This window comes from Aphidius gifuensis, linkage group LG6 (assembly GCF_014905175.1).
Source record: "Aphidius gifuensis isolate YNYX2018 linkage group LG6, ASM1490517v1, whole genome shotgun sequence".
Classification (NCBI taxonomy): Eukaryota; Metazoa; Arthropoda; class Insecta; order Hymenoptera; family Braconidae; genus Aphidius; species Aphidius gifuensis.
This window is the reverse complement of record NC_057793.1, coordinates 7,083,609-7,100,604: the sequence shown is the minus strand read 5'-3', so window position 1 is coordinate 7,100,604 and position 16,996 is coordinate 7,083,609. Positions and strand designations below refer to the sequence as shown.

General features: G+C 22.0%; 1 protein-coding gene across 1 annotated transcript; it reads left to right on the top strand.

The window, feature by feature from the left end:
- The first annotated feature begins 5,257 nt into the window (after positions 1-5,257).
- Positions 5,258-16,979, top strand: LOC122859147. The gene is made up of 4 exons (XM_044162540.1): positions 5,258-9,694; positions 14,624-14,712; positions 14,807-14,886; positions 15,003-16,979. Exons 1-4 carry the CDS (start codon positions 8,090-8,092, stop codon positions 16,508-16,510), a joined length of 3,282 nt encoding a protein of 1,093 aa, XP_044018475.1. The 5' UTR covers positions 5,258-8,089; the 3' UTR covers positions 16,511-16,979.
- Positions 16,980-16,996: the final 17 nt, after the last annotated feature.

The following is a 16,996-nucleotide window of genomic DNA, read 5'->3' as shown; positions in this document are numbered from 1 at the left end:
ATTATATTCCCAATGAGTTAGTTCAAGTTTTTTTACATTCGGCCAAGAATAATCAAGGGCTCTTTTCCAGTTCTTGCAAATCAAAGCTATTTTTGGTCTTTCACATGCTGGTAGATACATGAATATTTCAGCCAGGCAATCATCATTAACAAAGTCAATTGTCGTGTTGTTGTTGGCGTCGTCATCGTCATGATGTTCATAGTATTTTTTATTAAACTTTTTCATGAAGGTGAATATGTTCATCTCCATGTCCTTTTTGTTGAAGGCATATGTTGAAATGTAAATTGTAACTTTAAATTTTTTTACACACTTTCCTTTCAACTCGTGTAATTTTTCACGTTCACATGATGATCTTGTAATGTATTTCATTTTATTTGATAAAATTAAAATGTGGTATTCAATTGGTAATCAGGTTTTGATTTAATATTTTTTTTTCTATATGTTATATTAAACAAAATGAAAATTTTTGAACACTTTTCACCAAAAAAAAATAACCTCTATATAACCACGTGTTAGTTTGATAATACTTTTTGATTTTTTTATTGTTTTATTTTGTATAGATTATATTTAAAAAGATCAAATGATTTCACTATTTTTCACTACACTTAACCAAGTTTTGATTTAATATTTTTATATTTCTATAAATATTATATTAAAAATAAATAAAAGATTTTTAAACTTTTAAACTTTTCAAAAAAATAGACTGAAGTCTTAATTGGACTCAACTGGACTGATCGGACTGATCAACTGGAGATCGATCGGATCGATCGATAGATGGCGAGGGCCTGGGCCCAGCATTTATATATTTGAAATAATAATGTAGCAGTGCTGACACTACAAACATATTCAAAATTCGTCAAATTTTTCTTTAAGCTACTGTTAGCTACTGAACTCCCTCCCCTGGTCTCATACTCTCATTCATTAATATTTATAATTAAATATCAATAAAAGATTAAATTTTTTTTCAAATAAAAACCTCGTTTTTTTAATTTTAAATTTTTATCACAAATTTTAGAGTAAATTCTTTATCGATAATAACACATTTATCAAAATTTAATCAATTAATTATTAATTATTTTATTTAAACAAATTAATTGAATTTTTATTATTTTTTTAATTAATTTTTCGTATTATAAATTTTTATTATTTCAACTGGGAATTGATGGTAAATATTTTCAATCAATCTGTGTAATTTTAAAAAATATTTAAATTTATGATGAGTTACATCCGGCATGTATGACCCACTTCCTGTATTTGATTATATTAAATACCGCTATTTTTAATAAAATAATAAAATACTAAATAGTCTTGCAATTTAACCTGAACTTTGACAAATGTTAAAAAGTATTTTCATTGAATGAAAATACATATCGAAATAAATTTAATCTATATAGCAATTTACCGTTTTAATATATTGTTAAATATAAAGAAAAAAAAAAATGATAACAATGAGTTTTGTTGTTGTACTTTCTCATTATATTTATGGCTGTTAAACTTTTGCGTGAACATATCCAAGCGAAAAATATTCTCAAGGTGTGCATCCGGTTTTATAAAAAATTAAATAAACTAAATGATAAAAAAAAAACACTTATCAAAAAAGGATAAAATAAAACGAGGAAATGAAATTTTTAAAATAAAATATATATCAATGTTAAATATACCGACAATTTATAATTTTTAAATCACGCAATTTTTATTTAATAATTCATTAAGGTATTTTTCAAGCAACCCATAATTTTTTTTGATCCATAAATATTTTTTTAAACGACCCAAAATTATTTGAAATAAAAAAAAGCAAGTTTAAAAAATCAAGACAATATTTTTATTATCGTTTTAATATACAAATTGATGAATTATTTATTATGAAAAAAAAAAAAAAAAGCGCAACGACAATGACACATAGAATATTGTGTTCACGCAAATAAAAATTACTATAATTATTTAAAAATAAAAAAAATTGAGAGATAAAATTATCTGAATCGTGTTTGTCGTGAATTGCCTGAGGTAAAAAAAAAAATTATTTAAAAATATAAAAACATATTAAGAACGAAGAAAGCCTGTTATTGGCGGTGGATTTCCAAGTCAGAAGGCATAAATGTGCGAGCTTTTCATCGACGGAAGTAAACTCTGGTGCGTAAATACCACACACAAAAAGTGAACCTGGAAATTTGATATTTTTAAATGTCAACATTGTCATAATAATAAAGCTATTCTCATCTTCATGAGCGAAAAATTATAGCCGAAAAAAAATTAAATAAAACACGAAAAAATTTAGTTGACAAAAAAAAAAAAAAAAAAAAAAACGCGTTCATCTTCAAGGCAATAATACAAAAAAAAATATATATATATTCAAATGTGGCTTGTAAAAAATGTAAAATTGATTTAAAACTGGAACCATAGAAATAAATTTAATTCATTTATTATTTTGCAATATAATTATTATTAATATAAAAAGTTGTTTGAATATTGTCGTGATAATTACGCAGCCACGCACCAATAATCACATAAAATCAAAAGTTAAAATTGAGTAATAATAGAGAAAAAAAAAAAAAGGCTTGGCAATATTTAAAGAAACTAATTTGTTCTTCAAATGTAGATACAAAAAAAAAGAAATAGATGAAGAATTTTTAAACGAAATATCATTTCGAATCGAAAAAACTTTCGAAATTGTTATTCAAAAAAAATATATCTATTATTTGAAAATTTTATAATGAAATATTATTTCATTAACAATGAATTTTAATTATTTAAAAATAATTTATATATCTGTTTACGTCATGCAATTGACATTTTTTTAAAACGGATGTTTGTGGCACATGTTTGAAATCCGGTAAATAGAGACAGGATGAAATATTCGAAAAAAAAAAGAAAAAAAACATTATATTACACAGTGAGAGGAGAGAAAAATATGGAAAATAAATAAAAGTTGCATTTTTCTCGATGTTGACTATTTTATCTGACATATTAAACGCTCAAGTAATTTAATTTTTTAATAGGCTGGTCATCAGTAGGTTAATAGTGCCAGTTTGACATAACTTACATGCGCATGTCATTCAATATATGGATATGATTATTTTACTCTACATGACATAACACTCTTAAATTAAAAAAAAAAAAAAATTTTAAATATTTTATTTATCAATTTACTTACTCGTCTATTTTATTTATTTATTTATTATTAAATAAATGATTATTTTATATTTATAATAAATAAAAGTAAAAAATTTATTTTCATATATTTTTTTGATCTAAATAGAATATAAATTGTAACATTATTTAATTCGACTGATGTGACCGATTTATTGAGGCTATTTTATAGCCTATGGCTTCCTGGATTATATTATTATTGTTATAGATATATATATATTTTTTTTTCTATAAATTCTCTAGTTCCATTTACAATTCGTTGACCTGGACGACCGCATGGGGCTTCCTTTCGCGTCTAAACGAGAACGATGACACTCAACACACGTGAGGCATATTCTATTTTTTTTTTTTTCAACATTTTTTTTATATTTCTAATGAGACTATGTACACCAACATCGTGTGTTCGTGCTCTAGGACCCGTTGCAATATCAACAACACTTTAATGTTGACATCACAATTACACCAATTAACACAACATGTCAATGACCCCATATATAATTACATCAACTTCATTTCAAATATTTGCTAAAAACAGTTAAAAAATAAATAATCTAAATATTTCTCAACAATTTTTTATTTTTTATTTTGTCTAATTTATGGTAATATAACTATTTTTTTTTTCTTCTAAATATTGTTTAATTATAATTTCTATTTTAGAAAATTGTTGTAAAAATTTTTTTCATAATTATTTTGAAATATTATGTTACGGAAATTATCAATGAACATTTAACACAGTTTTTTCCTTTTTTTTTATGGAAAAAAAATATGCTAATTGAATAATGCAGGTAATTGTGAATTTTTTTTTTTTTTTTTTAATGAGATTAGAAAATGTATAACAAGAAAAAAATAGTTTGGATTGAATATATTTATATTTAACGAACAAAAATAAATTTAAAAATGATAAAAAAATAATTTTGTAGATAAATTCAATGGATACATGAATAACCGAAAACCGTTATATTTATTTATTTAATAGTTAATGCTTTCACGAGCCATAGAAGAATCAGATGTGCAGAATTTAGCTATCATTATTTTTGCAAGGTACTTGGGATCATTGAGCACACAGAATTTTATTTTTAATATTAAACATTTTTATATGAAAATAATACAACCAACACTCGTGTACTCTAAAAGAGTAATCACATTTACCACACACTCTCTTATCAGGTGATAAATACACAATTTATTTTGCTTTTAACAGATAAAAAAAAATTGAATAATAATAATATCAAGATAAACATCAAAATTCACTCAAATAAAAATACAAATTTTATCAATTATTTAACAATTGTATAAGAGAAATATATTGTCTTTAAAGCTAATTATATAAATACTTTGCTGATTTATTTTTAAATCAATTCAAGTTTATAAATAAATAATGAAAAAATAAAAGCAAAGTTTTGAATACCCCCTGCCTAGATCACTAGTAATTTTCAAACTCTCAACTTTGAATATTTTAATTTTTTCTTTGACTTTTCTACGTGTGTGTTAATGTGAACTCATTAAAACATAATTTTTTAAATAAATAAAAATAATATTTTCTTAAAATTTATAAACATTTACTGAATAATAAATATTTTTATTTTTTTCATCATTTTTTAAATAAATACAGTATAAATTTAAATAAATAAATAATGTATATTTATTTTCACTTTTAGTTGATTTTAAATAATTTTAAATAATTAACAAATTAATTAATTGCTTGAATTATCTAAAAATTTATTTCGATTTTTATACAAGGTTTTTAAATTGATAAATTGTTTTTGACATGCAATTGTCATATCGAATTGGATTTTAAAATTAATCTAATTTTTTTTTATGAAAATTGACAGAAGATTGTTTAGAAAAAAAAATTTATATGTGTGTTTTATTGTCAAGCATTGTATGTCGTACATTAAATACCTTTTTTTCTTCGATTTTTTTTTCTAAAGCAGACGAGACATACAGCCGGTCGTTGGTTTTGTTCGTTCATCCGAGCAAACGCGTTGAACTCTTTTTTTTTTTTTTTTTATTTTTATTTAATTTTTTATTATTATTATATTTTTTTTTTTATTTTCAAAGCATGTATACACCCGGTTTGTATTACGTGTGTTTCAGTGCATCAGTCGTTTCTCGCGATGCGTCGTGTATTATACGTCTCGTCATCTCATAAAAATACTGTCGTCTTTAAATTTAAAATTTTAACAAATAAAATAATAATGTTAATTGACAAATAAAATAGATTAATTTATTATTTGAGATTATTAAAGTTGTATATTTATTCAAACAATGGCAGGTAGAAAGTTTGTGATTAAATTGTGAGAAGAGAAATGATATCAAATATAGAACAAAGATTTAAACAATAAGAAAAAAAAATCATTAAATATTGATAATTATATTGAAAATACATGTGAAATAAATAATAGTTAAATTATTTATTATAATATTCATATGAAAAAAAGAAATACCAATTATCAATAAAAACAATTCGAAAAAAAAATTTACATCGAAAAAAAAAAATAACAATTGTTTAAATAAATAAAATAAAAATAGTGCATAATAATATTTAAACATTATTATTATTAGATAAATTGTTGAAAAATGATTAAAAATCAATGGTGAAATTTTCGTGTGTTTATTATTATTAATTAATATTAAAATTGTGAAATTAAAAATTAAAAATAAAAAATTGAAAAATATTCTTCGGTTTAATTATTTATTATAAAAAAAAATTACAAGTTGTGCAATTAATCAATAAACATTAATAATTACCTATAAAAGTGTATGTTTAAATAAAAAAAAAATTAACAATAATAGTATAAATAAAAAAAGTGGGGATGATAAAATACGTGAGAAAGTGAAAATTAATATTGATAAATGATAAATTGAGGCAGACTTGATAATAATTGAATCCACATGTTAAATAAATAAAAAAAAATACAAAATTTAACACTTTAACAACACCACGCCTTGGTTTGTACACTGGAGTCAATGATAATCATGCTGATACATCATTTATGCAATTTAAAAATAATAAACATTAATAATACGTCGAAAAAAAATAAGATGAATTTATCAAATATTTAAACTCGCATTATATTCCCAAGCTAAACTATATTTACTATATAAATTTTTCTCTATTTTTCCTCTAATACCTTTTGATTATTATTCAAAAAAAAAAAATACATTTTTTTTATATTGTTGTGTAACATACACGCAACGTTATACGGATATAATCATTTGACGCAGTTGTGCAATATATACGTGATGTCTAGTAACTTAATTCTCATATTGAAGTGTTGATCTTTCATCAGTAATACAAAAAAAATAATAAAAAAAAAATCAAGGTCATTTATAATAATTTAAATATAATATTTAATAAATATCTGTTTAAATTTAAATGATATAATTAATAGTTAAAAAACCAGAACCAAAAAACTTGATGAAAAAAAAAGAAGCAAAAATTGAGAAATAAAAAATTTTATATTTAATTAATTGAATAACATTAAAAAATATATTATTATTTATTTAAAAATAATAATAAATTGATGAATAATTTAATTTTACATTTTAATTTTTATGTAATAGTTGGATTTTTAAATTTATTTTTCTTTTTTTTCTGTAAATTATGGTTTTTTATTTTGAATTGCAATTGATGAATTTAGGTCGTTTAATTTTGTATACACTATTAAAAAAAAAAAACTAAGGTATTGACGATGTTTGTTTTCATTTATCGGATTAAACTTACACATTTAAGTGATTTATTTGCAGTTTTATAATGTGTATGTGTGTGATTATTTGAGGCTGATGATGGGAATAATACTGTGACCGCACTGATTTAATTAAATTCAAAATAAATTTTCTCATTTGTTCGGTTGAGTTTACTCAATAAAGTAGTCATCGTTGCTCCTAATAATGTGTCATTATTATATTTTTTTTTTATCATTTACAATTTACTTCCCGGATGGGCTGGAAGAAACTGATATAATTAATTTTATCACAAAAAAAAAAAACGTAAATGTTTAAATTCATTTGAAAAAAAAACACTACATTGAAACTATTCAAATTAACAAGTGAAAAATAAATTATTTATATATTTATAATAATTACGTAATTATTAAAAAATTAAAATTCAATTTTAATTGTATAATAAAATTATTATCAGTTGTTTTTTTATTTTTTTTATGATAATAATCCAGTCAAACGACAAATTGACAGTTTGATTTAATTGTTGTAAAAAATTTAAATAAATAGTTGTTAATCGGGTTGTATAATAAAATTTTAAAAGGTCAAAATATAAATTAAAAATTATAAAATTTAAATTTTTATAATAAATATTATAAACCGCAAATAATAATTATTATGAAGCGAGCATTGAACTAAAATTCTTGTGGTATTTGTAAAATAAACCCAAACTAGTTAAAAATAAATATATTAAATAATAAAATTAATGTATTAATGTTAAATAATATTTATGGAATATATGGTTTGTGTTAAACCAAGTCCAGGTGCAGTTATAATTAGATCAAGAAGTGAGTTCAAGTGCGTATGAATAGTAAACTATATAATTTTACCACAACAACTTACATCTTGAAATCTAATTTTCTTAGTATATATTTTTATTCTTCATACTGTTAAGCAATTATTACGGTTTTAAAATTAACTCACGTAAAATTTTTTAATTTAAACATTTATCAAAAAATTCAAAACAATAATTAGTTGATTAACAAAATCATCAAAATGTTAATTAAAAAAATCTATTTTTCAATTCAAAATTTAAAAAGATTTTTCGAACAAAACCAAACAACGGTAAAGAAAAATTAATAGAAAGAAAAAAACAATTTATTCCAGTTGATGTTGAAGACACAATTTTATAAATAATAATATTTAAAAATAATAATAATAATATATATTTATTTGTGCTACAGACAGATAAATAATAAATAAATAAAATTCTAAAATAATGAACGGGGTCAAAAAAAAGATTAGTTGTAAATCTAGGAGTTCCACTGAGCTCATTAGTACAACCACAAATGGTACAATTGATAATAATGAAGATAATAATTATTCAAAATGGTTTGATGCTGAATCAATGCCATCAACTAATCCAATTGAAAATATTGATGAAAATAATAAAATTAAAATTCATCAAGATATTAATAATTCACCTGATAATATAAAAATGATAAATTTAAATGATGTTATTGAATTACCAAGTGAAAAATCTGATGATAAATCTAAAGATACAAATAAAATTGATGAAAAAAAATATAAAAATAATGAAAGCCAACAAGTTGAAGCATTGTATGAAAATAATATTGAAATAGCATTAAATAATTATGATAAAAAAAATAATCCACATCATCAATCAACATGTTCAATAAGTTTAGATTTTAATTCATCAAATGATACTATTTTAAATTACAAAAAAGATATTAAACGAAGACACAGTTCTAGTGTTGAAATATCAGCAATGACATCTGTTAAAAAAGATGAAAATGGTATACCAATAATAAGCTTTAGTTTTCTACAAACAGATGATAATAAAATAACAATTGATGATACAAAAATCAATGATGATGTTTATGATATACCAAAAAATAAAAATGACAAATCAATTGAAATAAATGAATCATCTGAAACAACAAATGACGATGTTTTTTATGATTCAAGTGATGATAAAATTACTGAATTATATGATGTTCCAAAATCAAAACTTGCTGTGTTATCATCGTCATCTTCATCATCAATATCATCATCAAATAATAATGTAAATACTGCTGATAAAATAAAAATCATTGATGAATTATATGAAATTCCAGAATTGAATAAAAGCTTGCTAAATGATAAAACAGATGAAAAAAAAATAAATTTACATGTTATTGATGATGATGATGATGCTGATGATGACAATGATGCTGAAAAAATAAAAAATAAACGTCGTCTAAGTAAAGCATGGTATAAAATGCGTTGTTGGTTACGTGATGAAAAATTAAAAATTGACGAAGTTGTACAAAGACATTCAAGACTTCAAGCTGTTGGTGCACTACAACAAATAAATAATCAACCATCAAAAAGTCATTCAGGTTCTTATGATTTAGTTGAAGCATATAAAAAACAAATTGTATTAATTAACAATGACAATGATTTATCATCAGTAACTGAAGAAATAATAATATCTGAAATTGAAAATATTGAATTAACTTCTTATGATAAGTTAAAAACAGATGAAATAATTACAACTGATGTAATTGATAAATCAATAATAAATATTGATAATAATATAACAACAACTGGAATATTAAAAAATAAAACAATTAGTAATGAAAATATAAAAAGTGATATTAAAAATAATAAGCTAACACCAGTGTCATTTAGTTTGGATAAATTGAATGATGATTCTGAGCATTTTGATGATGATGATGATAAAGTTAAAAAAAAATATGAAGAGGAGAAAGAACAGCATAGACATGTGGGGAAAGGTAGCATGATCAAGAAGAGAATGCTTGGGTCAATCAGAGGGTTAATGGCATCAACAAATCTACTTCATCAGCATGATACTGAAGAGGTACATTTTATATAAATTATATTTTTATTTTATCAATTCATTATGTATCATTAATTTGTTATTATTTATTTTTATAAATTTCTCTTACTCGTGTTGGTTTTTTTTTTGTTTGATTGATGACATTTAAAAATTTTATTTAAAATTATTTAAAGCTATTACGTCATTGTTGGGTGTGATATTATTGTCGATGAAAAATACACAGATTAATTATGTACTTCCTTGTTTGTCATGTACACATGAATTATTGTCACGAGATTAAAATATTGTATGAATTTTTTTTTCATATTTATACCAATTGGTGCATGATTTTACCCTATTTAAAAAACAATATATTACAACTTGCATGTGTATTTTAAAAACACGCTAATAATATTTTATTAAAAGAGAAAAAAAATGAAAAAAAAATTAGAAACTTTTTTGTTATTTTCTAAAAATTTTTTTATTATTATAATTTCTATGTTAGTTGTTATTATATTGAAAATAAAAATTGACAATAAGTATATGCTTGGATAAAAATATTTGAATTGAAATAAAAAAATTAATTTTTTGCAATTTAAAAATATAAAATTGATTTTTAGAATTAAAGATGCACACTTGGTTTATTTAAAATTTTATATTTGATATTTTATGTATTAGTAGTTTAATAATGTGCACAGAAAGTGTGGGAAAGTTTCTATAATGGTGAAAATAAACGTCTTTATTTAATTCATGAAGGCAAGAGAAAAAAAAATAATAATAAATGATGATACATAGAAAAACACAGGTTGTAAATTGAGTACCCCAATGAAAATTGTATATCACCATGTAAACATTACAGTAAAAATAAAAAATAAATAAAAAAAGATTTAGTGATAACTTTGTATAGAAGCCCGGAGATTATTTAAAAAGATATGTCAATTTTGTGTTGACCATGTAAAAGATATAAATATATTCATCGACGTCTAGATAAACCAACTAAAAATATTTTTAAAAAACCAAACAAACATACCGACAAGTTGTTGTATTTTTTTTTTTTAAATCATAAAATTAATGATACTTGAAAAATTTGTGCTAAACGTAATGTGCGAAAGAAAGTAGTAATGATTTTTTATTTTATAAATTTATTTGACTTTTAAATGTTTAAACAACGTGATGAACATTTAAAAGTATAAAAATTTCTTCATTTTAAAATATTCATTTTACCTGCCAACTTCATTGTGATGTAAAAAAAAGGATTAAAAGAATGGAGAAAAAAATGAATGGAATAAAAAAAAAAAAAATGGAGAGAATTTGCAAGGTCTTTGAAGGTGGACACTGAGGCCACTTGTGCAATATTATCAGATCAAGTTTTTTTTTTATTTTTTTAAATTTATATATTTTTATATAAAAAGTTGATCCATCGACAGGTGGATGGATATGTATTAACTTATTATTATTTATTTATTTTTTTTTCAAATAAAATTTATATGTGAAGGTCATATGTATTCATAATATGTGAAACAAAATAATGCCCCAGGTGAAATCACGATAATAACCAAGCGCGTGTTTAACATGGGTAATATTTACTTGTGTATTTAAAAGTCATAAAATAAATGGTGAAAGTGGTGATACTTCATCTCTTCTTGGTCTAGCTGTATTTTTTTTTTTTCTTTTTTTCTTCAAACTTTTGAATTATTAAGTCTGATGTAAGCATGATATTTCCAAAAGTATTAATTCTTTTTTTTTTTTGTATATGCATTTTAATTATTTTGTAATCATCATTAATAATTATCTAAAAAAAAGAACAAATTAAATTTATAAATATTTTGTTTTTTTTTTCATTATTTTATTTTGATTATTATTAATAAAAAATATAAATAATTAAAATTAAAATAATCAAGTAATTTATAAAAGAAAAAAAAATTCTAAATAAATTTTTATTATTTATATTTCATGAATAATTTGAAAAAAAATATAAACAATTTGTCTTTTTTATTATTTACGAGCACATTGGCGCGCTACGCGCGCCTGTATCTATACCTTCTAAAAGGTTCATTGTTCATTGATTTTATAAACACAAGTATTATCATAAAAAAAAAAAAGAATAAATAAATTGACGAAAAATTTTTTTAATTTATTTATTTACACATAAATCACACATAATTCACACGTAATTTTTAGTCTAATAACATCAAGATTGAATGTTTACTGAAAAAGTTGTGCTACCTTAATATGTCAATTTTAAAAAAAAATATAAAAAATATTTAAAAAAATTTTGTTTTTGAATTATTTCTTCACACATAAAAAACACATAATTCGCACAAAATTTTGAGCCCAATTGCATTAAGATCCGATGATTATTAAAAAAGTTGTGCTAGCTTAATATTTGAATTTTTTAAAAAAATGTAAAAAATAAAAAAAAAAATTTTCTTTCAAATTTATTTCTTCACACATAAAAAACACATAATGCTCACAAAATTTTAAGCCCAAATGCATCGAAATTCGATGATTATTAAAAAAGTTGTGCTAGCTTAATATGTCAGTTTTTAAAAAATAAAAAACAAATTTATTAAATAAAATAATTCGCATTTCAAAATTGCATCAAGATCAAATAATTAATAAAAAAGTTGTGCTAGCTTAATATGTCAATTTTTAAAAAAATATAAAAAATATTTAAAAAAATTTTCTTTCAAATTTATTTCTTCACACATAAAAAACACATAATTCGCACAAAATTTTAAGCCCAATTGCATCAAGATCTAATAATTAATAAAAAAGTTGTGCTAGCTTAATATGTCAATTTTGAAAAAAAAAATATAAAAAATATCAAAAAAAATTTTGTTTACTCGCTTTTTTTTATATTTTTAAAATATTTATTTAAAAAATAAGGATAAAAATAATTAAATTCAAGTTTTACTTTTTTGGCAAGTTGTTTTTTTCTGAACACTGTCGATTTCATTTCTCCCTTTTTTATTATTTTTTTTATGAAATTTCTTGTAGATATATTTTTCAACTGCATTTGTATATTCGATAAAAACCAGTTTAAAATTTTTTTTTTATATAAATAAAATAAATGTCTTATCATAAAAGCCACTGTTGCATGTATATGAAAAACTGAGTGAAATATCTAAACGAGTCACGCTCGGTTTGTCTCAACTCTCCATCACTTGACATGTTTTTTTTTTTTTTTAAATCAAACTATTAGTAGATATTTCATGAATGTAATTAGTCTCAGCATGTGTCTCTGTACAACCATTTTAATGTTTATAATTTCTAAACAACAGAAAATAAAATAACAAAATAAATAAATTGAAAAAAAAAAAAATTTATAAAAATCAAAAACAACATATAAATTATTTTTAAAAAATTCAAACAACAACTTTCTAATATTATAATGATTCAATAGTAACCAAGAATATAGTTGAACTTGAAATTATGAATTTAAAAAATACTTTTATCATAATAATGAGTGAATAATAATTAACTGATTTATTTATTATTTTTGACCATCAAGAAATATCATTTTAATTAATTATTAATATATTTTTTTATCCTCGAGATAATAGTGATAATAAAATTGAATTAATAATATAAATATATTATTATAATAATTTACATTCTCGTTTTGATATTATTTAATACGAAACACTCCAATAGACAAGGTGAAAGGAGCCGGAAATATAACAACTTCCTTGTTATCAAATTTTTTTTTTTTTTCACATTTTTTCCCTTTTTCACTAGTTTATTTCCATAAATAATAATACCACTATATTAAAACTAATTTAAATTTATATTTTATATATAAATTCAATAAAAAAAAATTTATTTTTACCAATTTTCTTTATTTTTTTTCGTTCAACGTCATTTGTATAAATTTAAAAGAAAAAAAAAAATAATTCAAGGCTACTGAAGTTGATTTAAATAAATTCTTTAATCGCATAATTTTTTTTTTTTAACCTTTTAGATAATAAAATTATTATAAATTTATATTTTAATAACGATTAATTATTATATCCATTTTTAATGATAATTTTTTAATATGAGTAAAGGTGAGAGGAGCCAATTGTACTACAACTTCCTCGTTACGAAATTTTTTTCATTTTTTTAAAATCCATATATGTTTTTAATTTTGAGGATTATTTCTAGTACAATATAGTGATGTTGATAATGATGATGTAGTCTTGCATATAGTTAAACAAATTAATTTTTGTCGGGAGAGAAATTGCATGTTGAAGAGAAATACTATATGCACACAGTGAATTGGAGAGAAGACAAACGGAAATTGTCGATTCGCAACGACTCTTCAGAATAATAATAGTCCAATGACAATTTTATAACAATAATAATAATATGCATTAAATAAAATTAATGTTAATTTAATTTTTTATATATTATTTATTTATTTATTTTTCATTGAGGAATAAAATTCGAAAGAAATATAAATTTATTCGTAGAGAGAAATTACATTTTTTTTTTTTTTATTTTTTAAATTATTAATAATATTAATTATTTATTAATAATTTAAGAAATTTTTTTAATGAATTTTATACTTCATTTAAATATTCTGAATTTTAATAATAATAAAATTATTAATTAATGTAAAAGAAGAGAAAAAAAAAAAAATTAATTTACTAAAATTATAAAATACAAGTTTATGAATTATTTGTGCTTGACTTACCATAACGAAAAAAAAAAAAAAAAAAATGAATAACAATCTACAATTGAAACTGTACTTTAGCCGTAGTAGAATTATGACAAGTTTTAATAATAATTTCAATATATCACGAAGATGTTAAAAATTAAAAATAACGTTAAATTTTTAATGCACAATGAAGCATAATAACCGCTACAAATTAATTATATAAAAAACAAAATAATCTCTTATAATTTAAGTGTAAATAAAAATTCTTGAAAAAATTACTTTCAGCAATTAAAAAAAAAGTAATTGTTGTTATTATTTTCTGTTGATAGACTGGTCCTGGTGGCTTTGAAGAAGTCCGAAGATATGTCAAACAAGGAGGTGATTTTTGTAAAGAACTTGCGGCAATTCTCCACGAGAGGTAATGATACTTGAATTAAAAAAAAAAAACAATTTAATTACCATTATTATTTTAATAAAGGTATATATAAAAAAAATAATTTTCTTTTTACAAGAGCTGAATTGGAAGCATCATATGCCAAAGGACTCAGTAAACTCAGCAGTAAATTAACAAAAGCATGTACAAAGGATCAAGGTAAAAAATAAATATAAACATCATTAAAAAATATTTCAGACAAATAAAATAATTGCAAGTAAACTTGACAACCTTGATTATAAATAAAAATATACATTGTTGTTGTTGTTTTTCAGGTGGTAATAATTCAGGTGGTGTAACAGAAGCTTGGAGAAATGTTGGTGAAGAAATGGAGGCAGCAGCTGAAGCTCATCGTGTTTGGAGTATAGCCTTGGATGAAAATCTTGCAAAACCTTTACGTATTGGTGTTGCTGAAGCACAAGGTCGTTCACGTAAAATCATTGAAAATACTGTTGATAAAGCATCAAAATCACTACAAGAATGGCGTGGTATAACAACAAAAAGTAAAAAACAAAGTTTTACATGTGCACGTGAAAATGAAAGACTACAAGATTTATCACGTGTACAATCAATATGTCAAAGTCAATTGAATAACAATAATAAAACATCAAATCATCATATTAATATGACTGAAAAAGAAATAAATAAACTTGAAAATAGACGTAGAAAAGCTGAGGATTCATCAAGACGTGCTGATACTGAATTTTATACAGTTAGTATACGTGCTGAACGTGCACGTTTAGAATATGAAAGTACAGTTAAAAAAAGTTCAAAACAAATGGAGCTATTAGAAGAAGAACGTTTAAGTGCATTAAAAGATTTTGCAAATATATATTTAACAAATTTACAATCATTATCACCACGTTTACAACAATCAACTGAACGTTTAATAGGACCAATTAAAAATTCAAATGTCATAAATGATGTTGATTTATTAAAAAATTTAATAAATCGTATTGATAATAATAATGAATGTACATATATTGAACAATTATTACCAGATTTTTATGCTGAACATGTTACACTTGCAATGAATAGAGAAAGAAGAAAACAATCATTAATACGTGTATTACATTTAATTAGACAAGATATTGAACGTGAAAAACGTGGACGTGAAGGTTTAGAAACATTACATCGTGCATTTATTAAAACACCATCATTTGGAGTTGATGAAACAACACAAAATGTATGTGATAAATTATATCATATGCGTTCAATGTTAATATTTTTTGAAGCAGCTAAATATAAAATAAGTGGTATACTTGCTGATATTGAAGGTGGTAAAAAAAATACACATCCACTTGCTGAATATATACTTGTATCACGTGATAAACAAGGTTTACAACAGAGTGTATTAAAAATACCAAATTGGATGAAAAATAATGATAGTATTGAATTTCCTGATGATGTTGATGATGATATTGATATACACATGACAAAAGAACATGATAATGAACGTAATGTATGGGTTGATAGAACAGCTGGTGATGGTAACTCAGAAAATCCACATGATGAAGATGATTTTAGTGATTTTGATGAGTTTTCAAGTCAATCTGAAGATAATAATAATGATGTAGTTGATTTAAATGATAATAAAAATAATAATATTATACAACAGTGTAGAGCATTGTATCAATATAATGCTAATCTTAATGATGAACTTAGTTTAAGTGTTGGTGATTTAATAACAATACAACAAAAACAACCAGATGGATGGTGGATTGGTGAGTGTGATGGAAGAACTGGTATATTTCCAGCAACTTATGTTCAATTAATTCATTAGTATTTTTTAATATTATTATTAATTTATTTATATTATATTCAATTTAATATTAACATCAATATTCTAGCTATTGAATTTAGATATTTACTGAGGCTTTAAACCTAAGATAATTCATTTTAAGTTAAATAAAATATAACATAATTTGTACAAAAACAAAGTTAAACAAAAAAAAAAACATTTTTAAAATTATATATTATATTGTTGTAAAATTAATTTATATTTAATAATTATTGTTTATTTAGTTTATTGTTAATTTAACACTTGGAATTTTCATCAGTGTAGCTATTATGTATCCAAGTATTTCAACCAAATGATGATGTATATAAAAATTATATTATAAAATGACAAATTTTTTTTATAAATAATAAATAAACAATTAAATCATTAATTGTTAGTTTATTAATTATTAATTCAATTAAATATTGTTATTGTAATTAAAGCGCATTTATAAAAAATATTATTGTGTTTACCTTTTTTGATTGTTGT